This window comes from Lucilia cuprina, chromosome 4 (genome assembly GCF_022045245.1).
Source record: "Lucilia cuprina isolate Lc7/37 chromosome 4, ASM2204524v1, whole genome shotgun sequence".
Classification (NCBI taxonomy): Eukaryota; Metazoa; Arthropoda; class Insecta; order Diptera; family Calliphoridae; genus Lucilia; species Lucilia cuprina.
The window spans coordinates 21,113,287-21,127,169 of record NC_060952.1 but is presented as its reverse complement, the minus strand read 5'-3'; the positions used below and the strand labels follow the sequence as shown (position 1 = coordinate 21,127,169).

General features: G+C 26.1%; 1 protein-coding gene and 1 long non-coding RNA gene across 4 annotated transcripts in view; one reads left to right on the top strand and one right to left on the bottom strand.

The window, feature by feature from the left end:
• Positions 1 to 13,883, bottom strand: part of LOC124419427 — a 139,282-nt gene that overhangs the window by 20,974 nt on the left and 104,425 nt on the right. The window lies entirely within an intron of this gene.
• Positions 1 to 13,883, top strand: part of LOC111684542 (acetylcholinesterase) — a 128,101-nt gene that overhangs the window by 105,180 nt on the left and 9,038 nt on the right. For all 3 annotated transcript variants that reach the window (XM_046948826.1, XM_046948827.1, XM_046948828.1), the window contains 2 exons: positions 5,055 to 5,218; positions 6,741 to 6,904. In XM_046948826.1, the coding sequence (XP_046804782.1) occupies positions 5,055 to 5,218; positions 6,741 to 6,904 (328 nt within the window). The remainder of the gene's footprint in view (positions 1 to 5,054; positions 5,219 to 6,740; positions 6,905 to 13,883) is intronic.

Here is a 13,883-nt window from a genome sequence, read left to right as displayed (position 1 = left end):
TTTAATGTGTAATGTTTTTTATAGTGATTATCTTTTGTATGTGAAAAAGTTTATTATAGTTTGATCAACTTTTCTATAAGAAAATTGTGCAACATAATCTGTTTTCTATATGGAACAAAAGAGCACAGTAGAAGGATCAATATTTATATAAAATAGAACGTAGAAAAGTTCATAACGATTTCATCTTCGTGTTTGTCATGACGTTTGTAATTTCTATAATATAATTTTTCGACACTATAAAATGTATGTATTACGAGTCCTTACAGATAGCATAGGTGATCTTTTGGCAGACATGCTTTCAGTGAATTTAGTATGCAAAATCGGTTCATAAATAACGATGTTATGAAAAATCCAAGATAACTTTTAAAAATTTCATAAAAAGACTTTTTCCTTCTTGAAAAGGTGAATTTTTAAAATATTGTGACAACCAAGAAATATGAAATTAAGAGTTCGGATGAGACCCTGTAACATAGAAATTTTTAGACTTTTTCGGTCTTCAAAATGTAGGAGTAGTAGGTTATAAAACATATATTTTGTAAATGTATTCATACACATTCTTACAACAGATAACAATTAAGAATTTATAGTCGGACATGGCCGACCATGTAATACCCTACACCAGTGATTATGTTAAAAATGTTGATTATTTATACCTTACTTCTCTATAGTGGGGAGGGTTTGTGCTGATGTTTGTAACACCCAAAAATATTGGTCCTATACCAATCTGCTCCGTCTGCCCGTTCGTCGTTTAATTTATTTTTTTCCTTTTGTTAAAAATGTTTCAAATTTCCTTTGGAAATTTTCTTATTTCTTAACGATTTTTAGATTAAAATCGATGAAATGATCGCGAAATTGGTCGGATGTTTGACTATGTTTGCTAGTGTTTTCTTAGTTTAGAATTTGTTTTTTTTAACATTTCAGTTTATGCTATTTTATTTAGACAAAATTCGCTAATAAAGGATTACTATCCACCGAATATGGAAATAGTTTAGTAAATAATAGAATTCGTAGAAAAAAAGTAAAAATTCCAAAAATTTCCGTTATGTACAAATTCATACATTTTATGATTTCTTAATATTCTGAATGAAAATGATTTGGGAAAAAAATTCGTGTTCGATTCATAATATTTATTACCAAATTCATTCCAGATATGAATTATTTTTTTTCTGTATATAAACACTAGTAACGTGATTAAAGTCTACATAAAAACCAACATATATGAGGATAGTCCTGTATTTACCTCTACTCCCCTTTGAGTCCTCTTGTAGAAAATCTTTTTTTTTGTTAAACAATAAGTAAAAATATTCCGGAATAAGGTCGGCTATGCCCGATTATATGATTCATAATTGTTTTTTAATAATAAAGTACTTATTTAATTTTTACCTTATTCAGAAATGTTGCTACATCGATTCAGAAAGTGATACTGAGCCAATTATAAAAGTAAGTGTAAAATTCCAGTCGGACATGACCGACATATATATGTACAATTTAATAGATAAAAAAAAATCAGGTTCATTATAAAGAGATCCTCATAAAAATTTAAGTGAGATTTATGTTCATATAGAATTGATTTTTACCAAATTTTATACAAATTTAAATTAAATGTGAACATACTTTTTAGCTAAATTCTAATCTATTATTCCTTCTGTTCACATGAAAATGCACAAAAAAGTAAACTGTTATGACTAATACCTAAATATAATTGTGGTTATTTAAGCATTATCAAAACAACCATTATTTATAATTTTTCTTTTCACCTGCCTTATTTATATTTAAATTGTTTTCCTGTGGTTTATAGAAATAGACGTTAGCTTTCATGTTTTTTGTTTTTTTTTGCTCAAAAATGTGATATATGTCAAATTAAGAAATTTATTAATTTCTTTTTTGCGGTTATCGAAAATATAAAGTGCAGAGGTGAAGTGACAAACGATAACACAATTAAAAAAAATCATAATAATAATCTGCAATTAAAAATTATTTTTTTTATTACTAAAACAAGAGCACTTTATTAAGATAACTTTAACCAACCTTCGTAGAAACTGTCCGCTACTTATGTATATTTCCGGTGTGTGCCTTAGCATTTGTGTGCATGTATATTTTATGAAGTGTCACATTTAATTTTTAGTCTGACATAATTCATGGTAAACACATAATATCCTGCAAAAGAAGTATAGAATATTTCTTCTTTTCCTCTTTTAATCTCCCTCCTACCAATTATATATATTCCTGAAAAACTAATTTCTGTTTTTAACAAAAATTGTTTGCTTTCTCTAACTACTCTTATCTTGATTTGTAAAATATATACTAATAGATATTATTAAATAATTTTAGAAAAATGTAAGCGGAAATTTAAATTTGTTATAATAAAAATATTTAAATAAAATTAAAACAATAAATTAAGGTTGAATATGTTGTTTTTAAAGAAATAATCGATAATAATTATGAATATTAGACGAAGTAAATTTATTTATTTAAAAATAAATTAATTTTCATCTTAATATAATATAAATATTTATAAGTCTATCAAAGTAAGACAAACTAATTATATAAATATATTATCATCCATCTTATGTATAAATTTTTAAAATTAAAAATGTATGCTTTTTTATTCGCGTTGTAATTGATCTGCTTTTTTATAAAGAAGCAAGTGAAATACTAAATTTTACATGTGAGTTGTGTGTTGTTGTTGTTTTTTTCATTTTTGTCTAAATATGGACCAGAGACTTTGTTTTTATGGGTATTTCCAAAAGTTGTCTCATACTTTTGCTTTTATGAACAGATTAAGTTGATTTTTCAATAAGAAACTTTTCTAACAGAATTGTTGAAAAAAAATTGAATTAAATTGATTTCAACAAATATACAGACTGACTGAGAGATAGACGGACATTCCTTTATCAATAAAGACTCGGAATATGTAAATTCTAAACGGTATATCAAACAAACTGGCAAAGGTAAGCATATTCAGCGTTGTGCGAGCGAGTTAAGCGAGTTTTTAACTACTTTGTTAAACTAGGCTTAACTTGCTGTTAGATAAAACTCGAAACAAACGGACTTTAACCGATGATTGTGATAGCAACACTTTGTTAGTATAGCTAACCATTTAGTAAAAACACGAAGAACAAACAATTTTAGAAAAAATCGTTGAAAACAAAATCGTTGATCGTGTTTTCTATGTTAAACTAAGATAAAAAAGTTAAACTTAGATTAAAAAACAGCAAATATATATTAAACTAGGTTTAAACAAAGAATACAAAATATATTTATCAGAAAAACCGAATTTTAATAGTTTTAATAACATGTAATGAAATGTCATAACTGCAGGCGTATGAGTATTCTGCAACATAAATAATTATTTATCATACGCCTTGTGGTCCTACTCGTAACAATAAAAATTACACAGGCTGACAAAATTAAGAAAAAAGTTAAAACTCTGAGACTAAGTTTGACGTTTCTAAAGGATTGAGTTGTGCTTAGCCTTTCTCCATCACATCTGGGATATGAGATATCGTGTCCTAAGGCTTATTGAGTTTATATTCGAGTTTCAATTTATATTTTTTATTATGTGTTATGTGTTCTGAAGTTTTGCAAATAAACTAAAGCAAAAGTTGTTTTTACTCTACAAATATTAACATTAAATATTTAAAGTTAATGTTTGTGATTATTCATACAAATTTTAAGATATACATATACGTTTATTGACCTAAGAGAGATGGTAAGAGGCAAATTAGTTTAGTATTTGCTATTGTACGACAAACAATAATGAATGTTGTATCAAAACATTAAAACAATTAAACACTTCTTTTGAGGCCACACATTGTTTAAAGCCAAACATTTAATATAAAACAACAGCAAAATATATGCATATGAATATATTAGGAAAAATTAGAAGAAGAAAAAAAAAACATAAAAAGTGTAAAAAATAAATTTTAATCTGTGGCATACTTTATGAACAAAAGAAAAAACAAACAACATACATTAGGGTGTCCCGTAGAAAATTTTTTGGTAAATTTAAACAATGCAAAATATATTAGTTTGAAGTTCGTATGCTCCTTAATATACTTTATATACTAAAGTTCGTTTTGCCGGATAGAAATACTCTAAGAAAACTATCTGTGATAAGCTCAGAAGAACGTCAGATCCATTTGAAAAGGATGGCACTGATTTTTTCTTCAATATATTGTCTAATTAAGCTGGTAGAAAACTTAGACCTTTTCATTTTATAAAAAGTCCACGGACACCCTTACGCTTATACGTATGTTTTGTTTCTGTTGTTTTTCTAATAATTGTTTGGATATTATGCTGCTATTTAAAAAAATAAAGCGAAAGTTTACAAACACTCTAACACACACACACATATATATATATATATATATATATATATATATATATATATTATATATATATATATATATATATATATATATATATATTATATATATATATATATATATTATATATATATATATATATATATATATATATATGTAAAGTTCTCTAAAGTCCTTTTATGTTTGAATAAAATGCAACAGTAGCATCATCAACGGCAACAATAACAACAGCAACAACAGGAAAATTCTCATCAACCTAGAGTTTAGTAGTTGAGACTTATAAGCCTTCCATTTAACACACATAAAAAATGAAGCAAATCAGGCAAACGACAAACATGCAGTCAGACATGCACAAACAAGCAAATGCAAGCAGGCAGGCAAAGCAATCAAGCAACAGACTCGAGTCACTTGTGCCAATTTTGAAGCAATTTACTTATGAATACAAAAACAAAAGAAGCAAAAATAAACACATATGTATGTACATATATGTATGTATGTACAATTTACATATGAATATGTTTGTATAAGTAGGGAAAAATGTTTATCACTCCAATTTATCTTGCATTCTCAATATTTAAAGTACACATTCAATTCAACAAAAATACTTGTGCGGACAGACGGACACACTTGAAAGTTTTAATATAAAGGTTCTATGAGTTTTTCTTATTTATTTTTCAAGTATCTATGGATTATTGTTATAATTTCTCTTATTTTTGTTTATTACAGCGCACAAGTACCTCCTTGTGGGGTGAATGGATGGGCGTTTTACACGGCGATGAAATCGAGTACTTCTTTGGACAACCATTAAACACATCACTGCAGTATAGAGCCGTTGAACGGGAGTTGGGAAAACGGATGCTCAATTCAGTTATTGAATTTGCAAAAACGGGGTAAGTTTCCTTACATTAATAGATATGCAAAGAAATATTATACTAGGATATTAAAAAACAAATAACTGAATCACATAATTAAAATCTGAGTTATAAATGTGGTACCAAAAACAAAAATCTGTTCAAAATAATATTGTATATTGTGGGAACTTTTTTTAAATTTTAATGACTACTAGGGATTGTTTCTAGGAAAAGTTCTATTCTATAGGGAGGGTATTATATGTTTGTGCTGATGTCTGTAACACACAAAAATATTGGTCCAACAGCCACCTTAAAGTATACCGCTTGACTCAGAATCACTTTTTGAGTTGGCATGTCCGTCCATCCGTCTATCCGGCCGGCTGTCCATGTATACTTTGTGTGCAAGGTACAGGCAATGAGACTCTACATAACTAACTGTTGTTTAAAAATATATTATTTTCCCAAAGCCTTCTTCAGAAAATTCACAAAATTATGGTAAAATTTTACACAAAAGTGTTTTTACGAAAAATAATTTTTCAAATGCATTCATGGTATCATATGATCTGCCATTTCTATTATTTTCTTCTATTTCTAAGTTAAGAAATATTTATAACTTTTGTTAGAAAATATATTAAATTGTATCTGTCAACAACCCCCCCCCCCCAAAAAAAAAAAAAAAAAAAAAAAAAAAACTAAAGATTTGTATACATTTTACTTTTCTGTGGATAAAAATAAAAAGAAAGATTCTTAAGAGAAAACTAATCTCTAGAGCTTAGCTGTCAACGTGTTTTGCAACAATTTGCTTGATTTCAGTTGCACCAGCATATAAAACAAAAAATATGAAATTTATTACAGACTGGGTCGACCTTATGATTTCCTACTCCAATTGGAATGAATAAAGAGAAGGTTTTCTGAAAAATGCTTTATATGGGGGATAGGGTCATAAAAGTTAGTCAAATTTTGTTATGTCCATCGTCACTGCTTAAGCGATTTCTTTAAAAATGTGTCTTTATATTGCGGCTAGGGTCCATTTGAACCATTTTTATAGAAGTTCTAGTATTATTAATATAATTACGAGTTCTAAAAACTTCCATCATAATACAAAGCTCTAGTTTACATCAAAGTTTTTCGAAAAATGCGTTATATACTTTGTTGACAAGCTTAAACTGGACAGACGGACAGACAAACAGGCATGTCTTATTTGATTTACAAAATTAGAGATATTAGACAAAATATATATGAAATTGAAATTGTCATAGTTAATTCCTGAATACAACAAGTCTTGGTGGTCAACACGAATATCTTTGCAATAAACTTCTAACCAAAATGTTTACTGGTGTAAGTTAATAAACAAAGAAAGCTTTAACAGTATGTATATAGACTTAGTGTAGACAATAACCAACTGCAATACGTTATACGAACCTGTACTTTTTACCACTACATAAAAGCTCTGTCACTTTAAAACTACCACTAATTTACTCGATGGTGAATTTAAAGTTATAGCAAAATATGTTTGAACTTTTTTTTAAATAACTATAAAACTATTAATTTTTTTTAACAGTAATCCAGCTGTTGATGGTGAAGAATGGCCAAATTTCTCCAAAGAAGATCCTGTTTATTATGTCTTCAGTACAGATGAAAAAACTGAAAAACTACAAAGAGGTCCATTGGCCAAACGATGCTCATTTTGGAATGATTATCTGCCGAAAGTACGAAGTTGGGTTGGTAAGTGTTGAAATTTGTTTTCTAAATACGTTTATAATTTTTTACAGTTATAGGAAATGAGTGTGATAAAAAAAGCTTTTAAAGCTTTTTAGGATGTAAAAGTTAAACATTGAACCTTGTAAAGGTGTAAAGGTTCTTCTTTTTGTACATTTATTATTACAGGATTATTTTACATACATATTTATTGATTTACATATATTTCTGTTTCATTGTAGTCAATTATTAAGTGTAAATTATATATTATAATAAAATTGGTTTTTATAGGTTTTTGTTATTGAAATTATTTGAAAAAATTTTGGTTTTCTTTATAAAAAAAAAGCTTTTCACTACACAGATCTGTTAACTCTCTTTGTTTTGTTATTAATTAAAACTAATTGCTAAAATGTCGAGTGCTTATTACTTTATAAAATATTATTGTTTTATTGGATTTGGGAAAAAAAATGTTTGATAATTCTACCAAATGTAACGGATATTTTTTTGTCATTTTATGACTAGCAGTGAAGTTTGTCCCATATTACCATGTAGTTTAGGAAGAAATTTTCAATGAAAAGTTCTATAAATGCAAACAAGTTTTACTTTCAGAATCTGAAACAATACATAAGCATACGGTAAATTTTGTTATTGTACTTGCTCGTTTATAATAATTTGCCTTTTATTGGTAGACTTTTTGGTACATTTTCGGTTTTCAAAAAGTGCTTTTTAGATTTTTGTATAATATTAATCCTAGAAACATAAAATTAAGAACCCGGGGTAAGTTAAAACATATAAAAGGGGAATTTTTTGATATTGACTGTTTTTTTTTTTAATTTAATTTTGAATGGAATATTAGATTTGGCATATGGGTGGAGTCATAATATTGTACCTTTTATTTTCGACTAGAAGTAGAAATAAAATGGACAGAATTAAAATGGTGGGCGTGACACTTCATATAAACATCAATAATTTTTCTAGAATATTTTTAAATGTTTAACTGTTAAAACTATATTTTCAAAAGTTTTGACTACATCTTCAGTAATAGAAATAAGAATTTTTCTATTGTCAGTAATGATGAGTCATAGGGCCTCATTTTATAAAACGAAACGACAAACGTTCAAAAAAAATTTCTATGGAAAAAATTCAAATTTTCAAAAATTTTCCAGTATTTTTCATACAATTTTTTTGTCAACGAAATTTTCTTTTTATGCAATGAGGGGGATATAGAGGGTGGGGTACTTCATATAGACATAAATAGTTTTTATTAAATATTTTTAAATAATAAATATTTTACTGTTAAGAATATATTTTCATAAGTTTTGTCTACGTCTTCAATTTTAGAAATAGGAATCTTTCTATTGTCATTCCGTCAACTCGTTAGTAAGACATCGAAATATTGCTCTTAGGGTCTCATTTTATAAAACGAAACGACAAACGTTTAAAAAAATTTGTATGAAAAAATTCAAATTTTCAAAAATTTCCCAGTGTTCTTCATACAAATTTTAAACGTTAACGAAAGTTTCGTTTTATAAAATGAGGGGGTTAGTCTGTATATACATATATTCTGGGTTAACTATGTCTGTCCGTCTGTCTGTTGAAAGCACGACAGAGTCCGAACGGAAGAAGGTTGAAATTTTACATAAATATTCCCTATAGGTAAATTTTGTTTGGAATTGGGCAAATATCAGTTTTCGTATAGCCTCCATACAAGTGGCCCCCGAAAAAACAGTTTTAACATTCCTAATTATATTAGGATCGTTTCATAATTGATCCTACCCCTCATATGTATATAGACTCCACCAACATTGAGAGTGATTGAGAAAATGTGAGAGTCCTAGCCAAGTGTTCTAAATGACAAAATTTACAATTCATATCGAAATGTTGAGATATTGTAAACATCTTCTTATACTTTGTACATTCATTACCACACCTGGGACTTTTTTTAAATTTATCGACATAATAAAACAAAACTAGTTATTTATTTTCCAATTTTTTTTTTTATTACCGGTCACTGTGTTACTGCTATTTCTCATAAATCAATAATTTTATTACGAAATAATACTGGCATTTCTGCAAATTATTAATAAAAAATGAATAATAATTATAAAGAAAAAAAAAAATAATAAATTTGATATCAATCAAGCATCAAAAGTGTCATAAAATAATAAACATCAACATCATTAACATAATATTTGTTTATTTGATTTAAATACTTTATGTTCTTTTTCCTAAATAATAAAAATATTATTTTACTATTGCGACACGAATAAATATGTATTGAAAAGAGCAACGCAATTAACAATTCAATAGAAAAATAAAATCGGCAAAATTTCACAGACAAAAAGAAGAATGGATTGATTATACAGATTTAAATGTATCTTTTAAGCAAAAATCTTCCAAAAAAATACAGCAATAAATTTATAAAACAACAATAATTCATAGAAATTTATAAAACGAAATAAAGATGCTAATGGGACACGCCTTATGTGAAATATAAAGTTTTTTTCTGATTGTTTGTTGTTTGTTTTATTTCTTTTTATTTTAATTAGATGACATATTAGAATTGTAGAAATTTAAAAGAAATATTCCATATTTTAATAAAAATATAAATACAGCTGTATAATTTTTCTGAGAACTTTATCAAGTCTCATATCAAGAATTGAAAAAGATTTATTGCTTTATGTGCACAACAGTTGTAAATGAAATTAACGGATTATTTAGTATTTAAAACAACATAATTTCACTAATTTATTCTTTTTTGAAATTTTATTTGTATTTTATTTTGCGTGTCTGCTTTACTGGTGATTCATTTTTTTGATCGATGTGTTTTTTGCTCTACTTTATTTTCAAGAAAAATTAAATGTTGCTTTAATTTAAATTATTTATTAATTTATAACAAAATTTCCTTTTGTTTTAGCTCTACAGTAGTATAGGGTATAAATATTATGAATATACCGATAATAATGAGTTTTAAGCTTTCATATGACATAAAATATTTTTTTATAATTGATTTTGTTTTGGCGCTGTTTTAATGTGTCAGAAAAGAGTTTAATGTGTCGATTTTTTAAAATTTTGTCGATCAGTGTAATTTTTATTCTATATAAAATTTTCATTCTTAAAGGGTTCTATAAATCGACTTTCAAATAATCGAACAATAAACTTTTTGTCAAAAAAAGTATAAAAGTCGAAGTCGACTATTTTGTTCCAAAAAAGTCGATAACCCCACTATCGTTTGTGAAAAATGTTGAAAAGTCGACTTTGTAAATAAAAGTCGAAAAGTTGAACAAAGCCTATAAGTCGAAAAAGGTCGAAAAGTCGGAAAAAGTCGAAGAGTCGAAAAAAGTTGAAAAAAGTCAATAATCCGAAAAAAGTCGAAAAGTAGTCAGAAAAAGTCGTAAACTCGAAAATAGTAGAAAAAAGTAAAAAATAGTCGAAATTTTAAAAAAAGTGGGAAAAAATCAAAAACTCGAAAAGAAATTGGAAAAGTCGGAAAACATCGAAAAGTCAAAAAAAGTCTAAAAGTCGACTTTTAATTAAATGAAAAAAGTCGAAAAATCGACTTTTAACTAAATGCAAAAAGTCGACTTTTCGTTTCAACTATAGAACCCTACTTTCTTATAGAAAATTTTTGCTAAATTGTCGGTATATTTTTTTTTTGTTTAGTAAATTTTCCTTCTATTTAAAAATTTTTGATAAATTTTCTTTAAATAGAACTTTTTTTTCCTTAAAAAAAATCTTTCTATATTCTATAAATTTTCCACCGATAGAAAATTCTAAGAAATTTTCCATAAAATTTTTTAAGTTCTTAATTTTTTACTTTCATAAAGAAAATTTTCTATGAATTATTTTCTTTTTGTATAATTTTTTTATAAATAATGTTTTGTAAATATTTGTTTTACCGAAAATTTTCCTGCGGTAGATTAGTGGTTAGAGTTCTAGTCTGGTAGACCAGAGGTGGTGGGTTCGGTTCCCATCTGAGGCACTGGTTAAGTAGCGCACAATAGGCCCGAAAGAGGCCTAGGTGTATTTTTTTATGATTTGATGTATATATGAACATCCTCCTTTCAAATTAACTAACTAACTTAAAAATTTCTGTAATTGTTTATTCTATAGAACATTTTTATAAAATTTTCAATGAACTTTTTTTATAAATTTTTCGCAAATTTTTATTCTATAAAATTTTTTGATTTTTTTAATATTTACAATAAATTTTCCTTTTATAAAACTCTTCAAAATTTTGCTTTTCATAAATAATTTTTTTTTTTTTTGATTTTCTTCCTATCAAAAAGTGTTCATAAATTTTTTCCATAAATATTTTTAAGAAATTTTATTTTAATAAAGACATGATATTTTTTTAGAAATTATCTTTTTATAATTTTTTTTGTTGAATAATTTTTTTTCAAAAGAACATTTTTTAAAAATTTTCGGTTGATTTTCGTTTAATAAAAAATCTTCACCAAATTTTCTTTCAAAATTTTGCAATAAATTTACATTTAATATTCAATTTTTAATAAATTTTCCGTCTATAAAAAATTATGTTTAATTTTCTTTTAAAGAAAATTTTTTAAAATTTTTTTCTTCTATATAATATATTTCAATGAATTATCTATTTATAGAAAATGTTCGATAAATGTTCATTCTATGAAGAATAGACAACAAAGCGTTTATAATTCTTCAATAATATTCGTTTTCAAAGTATATACCTACGTACGCAACGTTGTCAACATTGTTACAATTCGTTGTCGAAATCTAAATTTTATCCGTTGTCTAAATGTTAACAAACGTGATATGCTATTGACGACGGATTGTTTGTCAATAGTGTCAATTTGGTATCAGGCGTATATATTTCCATTTCCCTGTGTGTATTAGCAAACATTTCTAAGACTACAACATATCGTTCTGATTACATAGAAGTACTTTAGTAACGTATTGTTAATAATGTGTAATATAAATAATTTCTTATTTATTAGTCGGCTTCTGCGTAAAGATAAAAGTTCTTTCACACGATTTACATTGACAGATTTTTCTAAACACTTTTAAGGGATTGTGGTAAGTACTTACCTCCAATGTCATCCTAATGACTTAAAATGCTTTTGTGTAAGTAAATGTTAGTATTTTAACCCCTTACCTGATATTGAAAGTTTTTGCTTGGTAATTACGTTTCGAAATACTTATACACTGTTAAAAACATGCAGTTGCAAGTACGTGTAAATTTCTCCGTATGTTTTTTTCCAAGAATGTCTTGATTTCTTAGTCATTAGTTGGACATAAATTTGTATTAACTTTATAAAAAAAACATCGAAAGTATAGCTTGAGTCATTGTGCTTGATTAATATTGTATTGTTTGCCAAAGTTCCCATAAATTATCATTTTCTATAAAACAGTGACACAAGTCTTGTGCGTGTGCGATGATAAATCGATCATAATAATCAAAGAAAGACAACATAAAAAAACACAATATTTTGTTAAAATGAAAACTGTGTTAAAAAGCTATAATCTTCAGTTTAAAAGAAATATATAAAACTTTAATCAGAAAACTGATATGGTAACAAGAAACTTCAAGAAACAGTTTACCACATACATAGTAATACATTTATAAAGGGGTTATTGAAATTTTATTATAAAAATAAAAGACGGCAAAAAAATCTAAAACAAAAAACCAAAAATTATGCATAAAAGGCCAAAATTTTAAATAATTTTACAACCATTTTAAAATGTAAAACACTGATACATAATAACAAAAAAAGTTGAAAATTGATTACCAACATTTTGTTGTATGTATTTGTTTTTGGCAGTCACTATGATTGTATTAAATCAAAGAAAAAACATTTTTTAAATTATAAAAGCAACATTTAAGATGAAAGAAAGTCTTTGGTCTTTTATTAAAAAAAAACAAAGCAACCAATCTTTATTTTGTGACAATGATAAATAAGCTTGAATTAATTTGACAAAAAAAAAAATAATAATAAGAAAACACATACAAATACTGTATTAACCACAGAAAAGAAGAAGATGCCAATTTACTGGTCTGGAGGTGAAAGACTTATTTTAAATTCAAGCAAATCTACAGCTTAAATCTAATACTTATTTATAGATAAAACAATTGATTGGTTAAAATTAAATTTTTTATATACAAAATCTTCTATATATAAATGAGTTTGATTAAACATTTTCTATTACCAAACTATTTTAGAGTAATAAATATAGTAAGCAGTAGTTATTACTTTATATGTTACTATATTATCATTCATTTAAATAGTATTTCCTTAATTCATTCTTCGTAGTGTGTCACTTTAGTCGTTAGAAACTTGTACTAAACCAAATTTTCTTAAACACTTTTTGCGTTTTATTTCTTTTAAAGATTTTTACGATAAAAATCAGCTTAAATTTTTAGTGTTCTTTGTTGTTGTTGTTGTTGTCTGCGTATCAGTTGTTGCTGAGGAGGCAGGCTGTTTTCAGTTTAAATATCAACCGCGCCGTTGTGTCTGCCAAACCATGTATTATTCATTAAATTTTATTTTTATTTATATTTCTTTCTTTATAATTTGTGTTATACTATATATGTATGTATTTTTTTTGATTATTTTATATGTTTGTATATTTTGCATGAATAATTTCTTATTTATAAGATATATTATAAATGATGAAAATTAACAAATAATAATAATAAATGTTAATTTATTTAGTTTATTTTTATAACTACAAGAATGAAACAAAAACAAAAATTAATAAAATCAAACTCGATTTAAAAATCAAAAATCTAAAAGTTTTAAAGGTTCAAAGGCTGATAAGTGCCGTAGCTCAGATACATTTTAAAGGGGGAGCAAAAGTATTCGGTAATTTTTATTTTATTGAAAATGTTCTATATTTATTTTCTTTCCTGTCAAGTTATCAAACTTTTGTCAGTTCTAGTTCAGTTCTAGTTCAGTTCTAGTTCAGTTCTAGTTCAGTTCTAGTTCAGTTCTAGTTCAGTTCTAGTTCAGTTCTAGTTCAGTTCTAGTTCAGT